This window comes from Phalacrocorax carbo, chromosome 28, assembly GCF_963921805.1.
Source record: "Phalacrocorax carbo chromosome 28, bPhaCar2.1, whole genome shotgun sequence".
Lineage (NCBI taxonomy): Eukaryota > Metazoa > Chordata > Aves > Suliformes > Phalacrocoracidae > Phalacrocorax > Phalacrocorax carbo.
This window is the reverse complement of record NC_087540.1, coordinates 2,464,626-2,478,510: the sequence shown is the minus strand read 5'-3', so window position 1 is coordinate 2,478,510 and position 13,885 is coordinate 2,464,626. Positions and strand designations below refer to the sequence as shown.

At 67.3% G+C, this 13,885-nt stretch overlaps 2 protein-coding genes across 2 annotated transcripts in view; both read right to left on the bottom strand.

Moving 5' to 3' along the window:
• Positions 1-1,290: 1,290 nt before the first annotated feature.
• On the bottom strand, positions 1,291-5,116 carry SLC27A3 (solute carrier family 27 member 3). The gene is made up of 10 exons (XM_064474874.1): positions 4,632-5,116; positions 3,672-3,881; positions 3,436-3,594; positions 3,224-3,348; positions 2,956-3,150; positions 2,782-2,872; positions 2,508-2,706; positions 2,304-2,401; positions 2,076-2,206; positions 1,291-1,984 (listed from the first exon to the last, which is right to left on the bottom strand). Exons 1-10 carry the CDS (start codon positions 5,098-5,100, stop codon positions 1,808-1,810), a joined length of 1,854 nt encoding a protein of 617 aa, XP_064330944.1. The 5' UTR covers positions 5,101-5,116; the 3' UTR covers positions 1,291-1,807.
• A 1,291-nt stretch (positions 5,117-6,407) lies between these two features.
• Positions 6,408-13,885, bottom strand: part of INTS3 (integrator complex subunit 3) — a 44,093-nt gene continuing 36,615 nt past the window's right edge. The window contains exons 23-30 of the mRNA XM_064475358.1: positions 12,701-12,776; positions 10,876-10,989; positions 10,740-10,788; positions 9,529-9,696; positions 7,461-7,561; positions 7,222-7,294; positions 6,960-7,116; positions 6,408-6,854 (exon numbers count right to left, since the gene is read on the bottom strand). Coding sequence (XP_064331428.1) covers positions 6,777-6,854; positions 6,960-7,116; positions 7,222-7,294; positions 7,461-7,561; positions 9,529-9,696; positions 10,740-10,788; positions 10,876-10,989; positions 12,701-12,776 — 816 coding nt within the window. The 3' untranslated portion in view covers positions 6,408-6,776. The remainder of the gene's footprint in view (positions 6,855-6,959; positions 7,117-7,221; positions 7,295-7,460; positions 7,562-9,528; positions 9,697-10,739; positions 10,789-10,875; positions 10,990-12,700; positions 12,777-13,885) is intronic.

The following is a 13,885-nucleotide window of genomic DNA, read 5'->3' as shown; positions in this document are numbered from 1 at the left end:
GGCCCAATTAGTGTGATTTCAGGCCAGGTTTTGCAGGCCTTTAGGCCAAATTTAGGGGCTTTCAGCCCCGATTTGCAGGATTTTGGTACGGAGTTGTGGGATTTTGGCCCAAATTTGCAAGATATTGGGCCTGATTTGCAGGATTTTAGGCCTGATTTGCAGGTTTTTAGTCCCAATTTGTGTGGAGGCAGCACAAAAGCAGCTCTGGGATCGGGGGGGGTGGGTGGGGTGTCCCGTCTCCCCCCCCCCATTCCTGGATGCTTCAGCTTTGGGTCCGTGTGTGTCCCCCATCCCCCAGTTCCCCATCACCCTTCCAGGTGCCAGGATCGGGCCCAAGCAGTGCTTGGGCAGGCAGGGGATTGGGGGGGGTTGGGGGTGGGGTGTGTGTCTCAAGACCCCCTACCCTTTGATTTGCACCCCCCCACCTCCAGGGTGCCCCCAGCGGGGCCCCACCACTGCGAGGCTGTCCCTGCACCACCACCCCCCCAACTCCCATTGCTCCATCACCTTTGGGGTGCACGGTGACACCCCCCCCTCAGCACCCAAACCGCTGGCCCCTCCCCCCGCCCCCCCCAGCCCCTGCTGCTGCCTCCTGCACCCCAAACCCCCCCCCACCACCTCACTGTCGCCTTTTGGGGAAGGGGGGGGGATAAGCATCGCCCTGACCTGAGCCTGGGAATTGGGGGGGGGGGTGTGGGGGGGTGTGTCAGCCTCAAATGACCCCCCCAAACACGACCATCCTGCAAGAAAGGGGGTGCCCGGGGTGGGGGGGCAGGAACCCAGGCCCTTGCCATAAATTTAAGGATTTGGGGGTGGTTTCCCCGATTTTTTTCCTTCCCCCCCCCCCAACACTGTGCTTGGAATCTGGTTTAACGACACGACAAAGCCGGGCTGCGGCGCCCGAGGGTGAAGCATGAGCTAATTTTTTGGAGAAAAGATTAAAATAAAATTTAAAAAAAAAAAAAAATACCCCAACCTCTGTAATATTTATCGCTCGGTTAATAAAGAAAGGAATGGTTTATAACTTCTGCTGCAGCTGGTGTGGTGCATTGGGGGGGGGGGGGAAGTCCTGGAGGGAGGTGGGACCCCCCCCCAAAGTGGGACCCCCCCCCCCGCATCCCCCCACCCTGTCCCTGCAGAGCCCCGGGGCCAGGGGTGTCTGTCCCCCCCCTCCAGCCTTGGTTTTTGGGTGACACATTCCCCCCCCCCACAGGTGACACCCCCACCCTACACACCCCCCCCCCATTCTTGCAGCGGGATGGGGGTGGGGGGTGGTGGAAGCAACGACACTTGCTACAAAAGAGTTTATTTACAAAAAAAATACCCTAAAAAAAGTATATTTGTACATAAAAAGAGGACCCCGGCGCGGGGAAGGCACCAGTGGCCGGGGCGGGGGGGGGGGGGAGGGGGCAGCCCACGGGTGGGGATGGGGGCACGGATGGCTGTGGGGAACCAGGAGGTGGTCGGGGACAGTGGGACGGACATGGGGACCCACCGGACGGACGGACGGGATCGGGGGATGGCTGGACGGACGTAGGGACCCACAGGACGGACCTGGAGCACCCAGGGATGGCAGAACATCCATGGGGAGCCACAGGATGGACGTGGGGACCTGGGGACAGACGTGGGGGGTCCCAGGAATGGCTATGGGGACGTGGGGAGCGGCAGGACGGACGTGGGGTACCCAGGGATGGCAGGAGGGACGTGGAGGACCCGTGGGGGGCACCCAGTGCTGGTGGGACGGACACGGGGTGCTTGGGGCACCCGGTACCGGGAGACCCTCGGGCTCGGGGCGCCCGGGCAAGGTCTAAATCCGGAGGCGCCCGTCCAGGACACCCTCGCAGAGCGCGGGGCTGAGGGGCACGTAGGCTTTGGTGGTCTCGTCCAGCAGGAAAAGGGGGTCGGGGACGCGAGTGGGATCGAAGCCCTCCTGCGCCAGCCGCACCTTCTGCTGCTTGAAGGTCTCCGTCATCGCCAGGCGCTCCTGGGAGGGCGGCGGGGGCGGGTTGGGGAGACCCCCCCGGTCACCCCCCCATCCCCCGTGCACCGCCCCCCCCCCCAGCCCACCCCGTTACCTGCAGCCGGAGGAAGCGGGGCCGGGCGTAGGGTGGCAGCAGCTGCTCCACGTGCTGGTAGAGCGCGGGCCCATCCAGGCGGCGGCCGGGGCGCAGCACCAGCGCCGCCATCCCAGCGCGGCCCTCGTGGCCTGCGGACGAGGGCAGAGGGCGTGGGGGGGCCACCGCCGGGCTTGGGTGGGGGGGGCGGGGGCAATGACACCGCGGTGGGACGTGGGGCATCGGTACCTGGCACGGTGACGCCGTAGACGGTGGCTTCTTGCAGGGACTCGTGGGCCATCAAGGCTTCGGCCACCTCCGTGGTGGCCACGTTCTCGCCTTTCCACCTGGGGGGGGGTGACGGGGCTGAGCCCCCCACCTCCAGCCACGCAATGGATGGGGTGTGTGGGGCTGCAACTGGGGGGTTCCCCTGTTGGTGGGGACCTTTGGCACCTGTAGGTGTCCCCAGTGCGGTCGCGGAAGCGGACGAATTGGGCCGCGTCCTGCTCCATCAGGTCGCCGGTGCTGAAGTAGGTGTCGCCCTCGGTGAAGACCCCCCGCAGCAGCTTCTGCTCCGACAGCTCCCGGCTGCCGGCGTAGCCCAGGAAGGGGGTCCGGGGGGTCACCGGGGCAATCAGCAGCCCCGTCTCACCTGGGGGAATGGGGACGTGTGACAGGGGACACCCACGGGGACCCCCCCCAATTCGCCCCCATTCCCGCTACTCACCCGTCCCCACGCGGATGCAGCGCCCGGCCGCATCCCGCACCGGGGCTCCCTCCGTCACGTCGTAGCGCACGATCTCGAAGGGTGAGAAGAGCTGGGGAGAGGAGCCGGGTGGGCGTCAGCGTCCCAGCAGAGACGGGTTGGGGGGGCACAGCACCCCCCTGCCCAGCCCCTCACCTTGTAGATGAAGCTGCTGCGCCCCACGGCCCCCGGCGTCCCCGTGTAGTTGAAGAGGGTGACGTTGCCCTCGGTCATCCCGTAGGTCTCCACGATGCGGATGGCCCCGAAGCGCTGCAGGAAGCTCCGCCAGACGTCGGGGCGCAGCCCGCTGCCCACCGCCAGCCGTAGCCCGTGCTCCCGCTCCCCGGGGCGCTGCGGGGCCGCACGGTCAGATTTGGGGGTGCCCCCTTGCACCCCTCCTGCCCACCCTGTCTCCCCCCCTGACCTGCGGCTGGTTGACCAGGTAGCGGCAGAGCTCCCCGATGTACTGGAAGACGGTGACGCCCTCAGCGCGACAGTCATCCCAAAACTGGCTGGCTGAGAACTTCTCCTTCAGCACACAAGTGGCTCCTGCGGAAAGCCGGGATGGGAGCGGGGGGATCAGCCCCCACCCCGAAACGTCCCTGGGCTCGCCACGGGGTCCCCGGCCCCGCTCACCGATGCCGATGCAGCCGACGATGCCCAGGAGGGAGCCGGCCATGTGGTAGAGCGGCAGCGCCAGGTACACCACGTCCCGGCTAGAGGCTCCCACCAGCTCGTAGAAGCTCAGGCACATGATGGACTTGAGGTGGGAGACGCGGGCGGCTTTGGGGAGACCTGCAAGCGGAGGGAGATGGTGTCGACGCCCCCCAACTCACTCAGGGCACCCGGTCCCGCCAGCCCGAGGCACCCACCGGTGGTGCCGGAGGTGAAGATGTAGAGGCAGGTGTCGCTCATGTCCTGGGGCTGCCAGACGTCCTCGGGCTCCAGCTCCTCGGAGGCCGCATCCAGCAGCTCCTGCAGGGCCACGACGCCAGGGGGGTACGGCCCCGAGCCCAGCACCCACACCACGATGCCGTCCTCCTGCAGGCTGGGCAGGATGGGCTCCACCGCCGCAAACAGGTCTGGGAGCAGGGTGCAGGGGACAGGCTGGCATGGGGGCAGGCCCGTGGGCCCCCCAACCCGGCCCAGGGTGGGGAGAGGATGAGGAGCAGGGCTGCCCCGCTTCCACCCCAAACCCCGGCCCAGGGGGCTGTGGAGGGGGGTGCCCAGTTTGGGGGACCAAAATATGGCACAACTGGAAGGACCCGCGGGGGGCCACCCACGCCCCCCCATCGCCCCCATGCTGAGCCGCCCTGGACCCCCAAGCCGTCTGGATCCCTTGCTCCCTGGCTGGCGGCACTGCAGCCCCCCGGCACCCCCGGAGCCACCCTTGTGCCCCAGAGCCTGTCACCCGCCGTCACCCCGAGAGTGTCCCGGAGCCCTGGCCCCGGGGTACCCCCCATCTCCTGCAGTCTTTGCCATCCCCGGTTACCACCCCATCCCCTCCAGCCTCCCCACCCCCCCGCCCCATTCCCCAGCCCCTCCCTGTTCCCCCCCCACCCCAGTTTCCCCCCTCTGGGTGTCGTCCGTCTCCCCCGGGTATCCCCCTATCCCGGGGGTGTCCCCGGGCACGCCCCCACCCCGAGCGCCCCCCCCACCCTTCAGCGCCCGTCCCCCACCGGGGGTCCCCCTATTCCGGGGGGTTCCCCCGACCCTGGTGCGTCCGCGCCTCCTCGGGTGCCCCCCCCACCCCGAAGCGCCCCCCCCCCCCAGGGTGTCCCCCCGAAGCACCCCCCCCCCGCACGCCCCCGCACGCCCCCGCCCCTGCTCACCGTCCGCCGCCAGCAGCGCCCGCGCCCCGCAGGCCCGCAGGCAGTGCCGGAGGGCGGCGGGGCGCAGCGCCGTGCCCAGGAAGGCCGGCCGGGCCCCCAGCGCCGCCAGCCCCAGCCAGCCCCACACGAACCGCGGCTCGTTGCCCACCAAGAGCCCCACGGCGACGCCGGGCCCCAGCTCGCCCCCCGCCACGGGCCGCCCCCGCAGCGCGTTGGCCACCCGGGCCACCCTCCGCGCCGCCCCCCCGTAGGGCTCGGCGCCCCCCGCCGCCCGCAGGAAGGGCCGCGCCGGCGCCTCCCGCGCCGCCCGCAGGAACCGGGCGGCCAGGCTGCCCCCGCCGCCCCGCGCCCGCCGCCGGCACCGCACGGCCCGCGCGGCGAACGCCAGGTCGGCCCAGAGGTGCGGCCGCAGCAGCCGCTGCAGCAGCGCCAGCGCCGCCAGAGCCGCCAGCGCCGCCGCCAGCGCCATGCTCCCCCCCGCCCCGCCCCGCCCCGCCCGGCCACGCCCCCGAGGCCACGCCCCCGAGGCCACGGCCCCGAGGCCACGCCCCCCCACCGGACACCACCAACACCCCCCGTTCACCCCCAGCACGTCCCGTCCCACTCGCCCCACACCCCTCTTCCCCACCCCCCGCAACCGCGGACCCCCCCCTCCCCGCCCCCTCCCGTGTCCCCCACCGGCCCCGCCACTGGCCCCCCCCCCCCATCGCGTCCCTGGCCCCATCGCTCTCCCCGCAGCCCGCCCCCCATGTCATCCCCACCCACTCTTGTCACATCCCCCCCCTCCCCACTCATCCCAGCCCCCCCTTCCAGTCCCAGCCCTGTCCGTCCCCACCCTCCCCACCGCAGCCCCCCCACTTCACCCCCGTCCCCTCCATCCCGTACCCGTCCCCCTCATCCCAGTCCCTCTCCCACCCCCAGCCCCGTCCCCCTCACCATGTCCCCCCCCACTTGTTCCCCATCCCACCCCACCCATACCAGTCCCCCCTTCCAGCCCCAGCCCTCTCTGTCCCCCCCAGAACCCCGATCCTGCCCCCAGTCCCCGCTACAGCCCCCCCATCTCACCCCCACCCACGTCCCCAGCCTCGCTCCGACTCCTCTCCCACCCCAGTCCCTGTCCCCCTCACCCTTCTCCCCCCCCTCACTGTGGTCCCCCACGTCCCACTTGCCCTGGTCCCCCCTCCCCCCCCAATCATCCCCCCATGTCTCCATCCCCCCCCAAGCCCCGTCCCCCCACCCCCTGGCCTCCGGCCTTGCCCCAGATTCCCTCTCCGGCGCGGGGGGCTGGCAGGGCCGCGGCCCCCCGGGAGCCCCACGCCACGGCCCGCTGGCTGTGCCGCACGGCGGGGGGCCACCTCCGGGCCACGCGGCACAAAAAGGTGCTGTTTGGTACAAAAACATTCGAGAGTTTTTTTTCTTTATTGTCTTTTTTTTAAAAACACTTTTTTAAAAAAAAAAAACCAAAACCAAACCACGGTAATAAAGCTCTGGGGGGTGACGGGGGGAGCGTCGCCCCCCTCCCACGTGGGCGAGGGGCTCCGGCGCGGGCAGGATCCGCCGAAGCGAACCCAAGCGGGTGCCCGGCGGGTGCTGGTGCCTCCCCCCGTCCCGCAGCACCCCCCCAGGGCTCGGCCTCCCCTCGCCCCCGCAGGCAGGGCCACGACTCCCCCCCTCCCCAAAGCATCCTGGAGCAGCAAGTCAGTTCGCACTGTTTATTTACATTTCTTATATGAAAATAGGGGATTGTGTGATATAACCCTCCCCTCCCCCCCCCCCCCCAAGTCCCTCTTCCCCTCCCCGTGGTGCCGTGTCCCCTTTCGGGGACCCCCTGCCCCCTTTCGGGGACCCCCTCAAGCCAGGTCCTGAGGAGTGCACACGCTCCGATCCCTTCCCCGGCCGTTGGTTAAAAATAAAAATAATGAAGAGGAAAGAAAAAAAAAAAGAGGAAGCTTAAAAATTCAAGTGGGGAGGGTCGGGGTGGAGGCCCAGCGTCCGCAGCGGGACTCGGGGTGGCCCCGTCCCCGCGGGGTCCCGGTGGGGACGGCTGCTCTCCTCCAAATCCCGGCGGCGGCGTTTAGGGGAGCGCGGCAGGGCCAGCGGGCACCTCGGGGGCCCGAGGGCGGCCGGGGGGGAGAGGGCAGAGCCTCAGTCACTGTCCGAGCCCACGGCGGACGAGCCTTTTCGTTTCCGTTTGGCCGGTTTGGGTTTGGTGTCTTCTTCCTCCTGTGCCGGGAGAGGGGGAAGTGGGGGGTCACCGCCGGCGGCGGGGGGGGGGGCCCAGCTCCGGCGGGTGCGGCCGGGGGGCTGCGGGGGGCCGGGGACGCTTACCGAGGCGCTGCTGGAAGCCGATTCCTCCTCGTTGTTGGCCGGCTGGGCTGCGTTCTTGCGGCTGCGGGGGCTGGAGAGGGTGGCTTTTCGGCGGCTCTTGGGGGGTTTGGTGGAGGAGTCTTCATACTCCTCTGCCAGGGAGAAGAGGTCGCTGAACCTGGAAGGAAGCAGGGGGGGTGCGGGGGTGAGGAGGGGGGGTGTCAGGGACTGTCGGGGCACCCGCCCCACGCTCCCGAGGCCGGGCAGGGAAGGACAGACTCACTTCATCTTGTGGGCTTCATCGCAGCTGGCCTGGACGTGCTGCAGCGCCTGCAGGATCGGGGTTTGGCTGAAAACTGTCGAGGAACCGGCAGAAAACGGGAGTCAGAGACGGCGGGTGCCCCCAGGCAGGGGAACCCCCCACCCAGCCGGGATTTTGGATGCAGGTAGGCTTTGCAAAGGGGCTCCCAGTACCGCAGAGCGCCCCGTGCGTGCCCCGGGGGACCTCGCGGCGGTACGTACAGTTCTGTTTGGTGTTGGTCAGGTTGAGGCGGAGGTTGTCCAGGTGCTCCAGGATCTGCTCCAGGGTGAGCTGGGCCAGTTTGCTGCTGGAGCTGCGCAGGCTGAGGGCAGAGGGGCAGCACCCGTTAGCGCGCACCCCGCTTTTCCTGCCCACCCGTGGTTCATCCCCTACCCCTCCCCCCCCCAAAGACAGGCTGCAGGAGCCCCCCGCTTGTGGGCGGACTGAGTGCCACGGCCCCGCAGCATCACCCCCAAACCCCCGAGGAGATGTGGGGCACGGATAACGCTGCCATCCGGGGTGCCCCCAGCACCCAGAGCAGGGGGACCTGGGGAGGGGGAGCAGCAGAGGATCTGTTTTCCGGCTCCGGCACACGCAGGGTCCCCTGGGGCTGGTCTGCGTGTGCCGTTCCAGCCCCGGGGATTAAGGGGGTAAATCCTGCTCAGGGCGTTCACCACCCCCATCGCCGGCAGCTCTGGGGAGCACCGGGCGCCCCGCGCCGAGCCCCGGCCGCAGGACGGCGCTGCCAACAGCCGGGGCCTCAGCTGGCCGCGCGTTAGTTGGCGGGGATTAGAGCCGGACAGGGCTTGGATCCCGGAACAGAAACAATGAAAATAGCTGCGTTGTTCAGCTGTGAAAGGCCGTTAATTAAGGCGGAGGGCGAGGTGAAGGCGCAGCCTTCCCCGGCAGCCTCTTCGGAGAGCGGAGGGGACCCGGAGGTGGCCGGGGTGCCGGTGGGACCGGCCGCTCTCCCGGTGCCGGTGCGTGGCCTGCACGCGGAGCGCCGGGAGCACCGACGAGGTCCCGGCGATGGCGAACCTCCTGCCGAGCCCCCGTCCGACCCGAAGGCTCGGACCCAGCTCCGTGCCGCGGTGGGGCCGGCTCCCTGGGTGCTGGGTGGGGGTCCTTGGGGACCCGCAGCCCTCGCTGCGGTGGGACCGCGGTGCTGCTCTGCTTACCCAGGACACTAGATGTCCTTCCTACTCCAGCAAAGGGCCGCAGGCATCCAGCCGGGAAGGGGACCCCGTCAGCTCGGCGCAGCGGGCTGGGGGCTGCCGGAGCAGACCACCCTCCTCCTCCCTCTAACCCAGAGCCTGGCGCCGAGGGGCTGCCGGTGGGGCTGGGCATCCCCGCGCCGCCGGGTGGCTCTTGCCCCGGCGAGTGACGGCTGCACCGCGGCCTGATGTTGGTTTTTGAGGCTGGGTAAAAGGGTGGGAAACGGCCCGGGGGCTGCGCACAGCAGAGGGAGCTCCCGTCTCCCTGCTGAGGGACATCTTGGGGTTGGGGTGAGGTGTCCCATGTGCCACCCGGGCCAGGCGCCGGCACAGCGGTGCAGCACCAGCTGCAGCATCCCCTGCTGCTCTCCTTTCCTCTCCCACAGCCGCGGTGGCGAGGTCCAGCCGCGTCCTCCAGCACCCAGAGCTCTACCCGTGCTGGGCACAAGCCCTCTGCCCCTTCCCTCCAAAGGCAGGAGATGATGAACCTTGCCCTGGGGAGCTGGGATTTAACCTCCACAGGCCACAGCGTGGCCCAGCCACGTCCTTTAGTCCCACTGCACTGACGGACCCCGATCCCATCCACCCCAAAGGCAGCAGCGTCCCAGCAGAGTAAGTGAACCACATCTGGAAGATTATTTCCACCAAAAGATGCTCTGGAAACATCCACGGGGCCGAGCGGAGGGGCCTGCCCGGCCGGTGCCGCAGCAGGGGAGCACCAGGGCTTGGCACTGCTCGCACAAGCAGCTGAAAGTGCTTCCCCACATAGCTGGGGTAATGGGCTGGGCATAAAAGGGTCCTGCTGGCGGGATGTCAGCACAGGCGAGATCAAAGAGCAGCCTCCCGCACAGCTCTGGAGCGGAGACGCTCGCTCGGGGGCCCTGGCTGCGTGTCAGCGCGTGGGTGGGCAGCGGCACCGCCCCGGCCTTGAGCAGATGATGGCGTAACCGGCAGGACGGGCTGGCACCTCGGCTGCCGGGCCGGTGCGCAAGGCAGAGTCCGTCACTCGGTTCCCGGTGGCAGGACGGCCCCCGGGGAAGCAGCGGGAGATGCTGCGCCTGCCCCGGCCCCTCACCTTTGGCGTTTTCGTGGTAGGCTGTTGTTCTTTATCAGCAGCGACTTGATGTGCTCGGCCAGGAGGTCGTCGTGTTTGATGCACCAGTGCCGCAGGATGCTCGTGGTGAACTGGTCGTCGGGGTGGCAGGGCCGGCTCAGCACCATCTTCACCATCTCCTCGCTGGGCCTGGGGCAAACAGGGAAGGGCACGTGAGGAGGAAGGACGAGCGGTTTGCGCCCCGGCCGGCTGGGGTCCCCCCCGCAGCCACTGCCGCCCACTCGAGCCTGACAGGAGGCCTCAGACCTGGGTATTACAAGTTTGCGGAGCTGCCGAGCCGGGAGGGACCTGGCGCAGGAGCCCAGGCACAGCTCGGGTGGGACCAAGCCTCCCCAGACACCGCCTGAGCCCCACACGCTCTTCGGCAGCCCCAGCGGCGTCGGCTCCCAGGCTCAGGGGATGACAGGCTGCGTTCAGACACCCCAAAATTGCCGGCAAGCAATCCTCCTGGGGACCGGCTGCCACCAAGCTCCCCGCCCAGCCCGCATCACCCGGTCGTGCCAGCCCCGCTCCCTCCCCACCGTGGGAAAAGCGCTGCTGCGCGCTCGCGGCCCGAGCTCGCCCCTGCGCTCTCCGTCATCTCGGGCTTTTCACTAACGCAATTTAGAGCTGGGATTAGATCAGCCAGCCTCATGCACTGCATTAATGAAAACAAATAAAGTGCTCTTCACTCGGAGCGGAGGGATGTGGCCAATCCACCCGAGCAGGCAGAGACAGCATAGATCAATGCCAAGGCAGCTCTAACACTGCGCCCCACGGGAGGCAGGTGACAGTCTGCTCTCCATTAAGTAACGGGCTCCAGGACGCACAAGGTGAAAGACAAACAGCCCGTCGGCACTCGGGCTGAGAGCTGGCACTCAGCAAACGGTGCTCCTGAAGCCGAGGGAGGGAGCCGCTGCCTTTGGGAAGGGTGCTACTGCTGGGGTCTCGTCGCATGTGCCCACCCTACCGTGTCCCCAGGGGCTCCGGGACAGGACCCGCACCCAGAGCGAGGTGGGGAGTGCCAGCAAGCGGGGCTTTCCCCACGCCTCGCTTCTCAAGCAGCTCCCCTTGCCCTCGCCACGCTGACGGTGGTCAAGAAAGCCACCAGCCGCAGCGTGCCGGGGGGAGCCCCGCCAGCCTGCAGGACCCCCTGCAGAACGTCGCGCAGCCCCGTGCCCCGCGACACTCACTTCTCTCGCCTCAGCTGCAGCAGCAGGCAGGATAACGCCTCGGGGTGGTCTGCAAAGGAAAGGACACCCTCAGCACACGGAGCTCGTGGCAGCCGTGGCCCGGCGCCGCGCCTCTCCCACGCAGGGGACAGCTCACCTTTGTATTTGAGGTGCTGCAGGATTGGGATGATGGTTTCCAGAGGAATGCTGTGCGCGAGGAAGAGCTGCCAGGTGCAGTACTGCTCAAAGGTCTCCCAGTCCAGGCTTTGAACTACGGGGAAGCACAGGATGGTGAGGGGGGGCCGCACAGCGCCCAGAGGATGGCAGGGACCCGCCGGAGCCGCCGCAGGCAGCTCTGCCACAGCCCCTCTGCGAGGTCCAGCTGCTCAGCGACGGTGTGGCTCCTGCCCGGCTTTACACCCACCCCTCCAGCCCAGAGCGAGGCACCGGAGAAGGGCACAGTGCCCTAAACCCTGCCGCGGGTGTTGGGGTTTGCAGCTGCGGGAGCAGCACGGGGAGCCCTGTGCGTGCCGAGGCCGAGCGGGGGCTCCGGGACCTGGCAGGTGGCAGCGGGGTAGGCTCTGCCAGCTGAGGCACGGGTGGCAGCGCTGCAAAGTCACTAAAGCAGCTGCTCGGGGCTCAGAGGAAGAGAATTAACGAGGCTCTTTAATTAATGGGCTTAGACTGCTGCTTGCAGCTTGTGTAACACCAAAGCTGGATCTAGGCAGCCGTCGGCTCAGGGTGATGGGGCTCCTCTGCCCAAACGCTGGCTCCCGTGCACCGAGCTCTGCCCAAAGCCACCCTGGCTCAGAGGGTGGCAGCCGCGGCCAGCTCCAATGGCTGGGCAGGAGCCGCGGGACACACACGGGCAAAATGCAGCGTTGGCAGGAGATTGAAAGGGCTTTTCCACTGTACGGCAGCCAGCGGCTTGCAGAGGTGCGAGCTGAAGTGCCGTTAAAAAGCTACAATAGGAACTGGGTCACCACCTGTGATCCTGGGGGGGGAAGGTGAGGAATGCCACGAGGGGGAGATCACCAGCCTTTTCCTACGCAGCAGCTAAGGGGACCCTGGTCCTGGCAAAGGGCTGGGCATCCATCTGGGAGACTTACTCTGTTAGTTCGGGGTAGTCCAAGGGCCAGACTAAACAGCAGCGAGGGCCTTTTTGTTCTTGGGGTGTCACAGTCAACAGAGAAGAACGGGAAATCCCAATTCCAATTTTTCTGACCACCCTTTCGCCATCGCCTCCCGGTTGCCCTACCCCTGCTGCACTGGGAGAAGAGGTTACGGCCGTCCCCAGAACGGCCTGGCCTCCAGCGCCGCCGCATCAGCTGCTGCGTGGCAGGGAACAGCCGAGTGCGCAGCACTAGCCACGGGTTTGCACCAGGACAAGTTCACATCCCCGGAGACGCAGCAGCTGGGACCACGTGGAGAGGCTGCAGAGCTGCTGGGGGAGATTTTGGGGCTTTCCTCTTTCTCGTTTATTTCCCCCCGCTCTGCCTGGGCAGGCTGCGGGCGTGCAGAGCCCTGGATTACACTTTGCCTGGCACTGCGGGGAGCCAGGGCTCCCAAACCATCGTAGAGCCAGCCTGGTAAAACCCATTAGAGCACACAGCTTGGATCACACAGCTAAATCGGACAATCCGGTTTAGGGCAGTGATCCTTTAAGCCACGGCAATAATACCATGAGGAAATCCAGACCTCGGCGTAACACAGCCAGCCCAAGAGCCTCTCTCGGATGCTACATGAGCAGCCAGCTTCTGCAGGGCTCTTCCCATGGCGGCGCGGCCACGGCTTACAGCCCTCCCCATCAGAAAGGGTAAAGCTGTGGCGAAGGCTGCAGCTTTCTCCCTTTCCAGGGACTTGGGGTGTCTCCGCAAAACGGGGGCCCGAAGGGCAGGAAGGCTTAGGGGTGTCCCGGAACCGCTCTGCTTTCACCCCTGCCCTCTCGGAGATGTGCTTGTGCCCGCAGGAGCGCTACTCACTCAGGATGTTCAGCACCGAGTCTTTCCGAAACATGACGAGGTTCCCCATCATCACGTGGCACACCAGCTCCTGCAACTGGGCAGCAGAGAAAATGGGGTTAGCGGGATGCCCAGGCCCTGCAGAAGCCCTCTGATGCGGGGCACCGCCGGGCAGGTCCGGAGGACAAGCGGGGACGCTGTTGCTCTGCCAACATCAGCCACAAGAACAGGGATCCAGCAGGGAGTCCCAGAAATCCCGTGGGCTGCAGGTGGCTCATAAATCAGAGCTGGGTTAAGCGGCTCCAGGGAGAAGCAGCTGTTGCGAGGGACCAGCAGAGGCAAAGAAGTAATGAGAGGTTAATGGTTTCACACATCAACGCCCAGGCTGGGGAGCAAGTGTCACGCAGGGCAGGCAGCAGATCCCCGCAGACCGGGCCAGGGCGGGTGGGACGGTGTCGCCCCGTTCGGAGAGCCCGACTGCTGCACAGGCGCTGGGGACCTGCCCCCTGTGCTCCAGGCGCTCTCACACCCAGGCTTTTGCCGACAGATGCACAAAGCCCACCCAAGCTCCGTCAACTCCTGATTTCTCCGCTCGGGGCCCCGCACCGTCCCTGGTCTGCAGGATGGGAGCTGACACTACCCAGACGTGTGGTGTTCCCGCACTGACTCACCCCCTGCATCCCTGGGAGAGGTGGAGGCAGAGGCAGGGGGACGGGACGCACGGGGAGCCCGTGCGGGCTGTGCCGGAGCAGGGATGGGAGCTCAGGAGCACCGTTCCCCGCTCCTGCATGGACAGGCTCAGCTACAGAGTGCACCTTGGCTCTCATGTAGCTTCCTCCCTGTTCCTTGGCCTCTGGCTCCAAGCCACGGCAGCCTGCTCGGGCACAGGAGGAATGCGGAGCCCAAGGGCAGGCTGAGCTGCCCGTGCTCTGCCCCATGGCTCTGCTCACAGACCCCACGTGGGCCGGGCACGGGGGCCACGCAGCCAGAGCATCGTGGGGAAACAGATGAAGAATAACAGGAAGGAATGAAGGAATTGGAGGAGGGAGGGGAGAGGAAACGCTACGGGCCTCTGCTGGGAAAAACAAACCCTTTGCATTTCAGCACGGGGCAGAGCCCAGGAGCAGAGGAGTAAGAGCAGGGCTGAGCTGGGGGGGTCAGGGCATCGTGACTCAAACCTTTCCTGTACCCAGCTTCGGCTCCAGC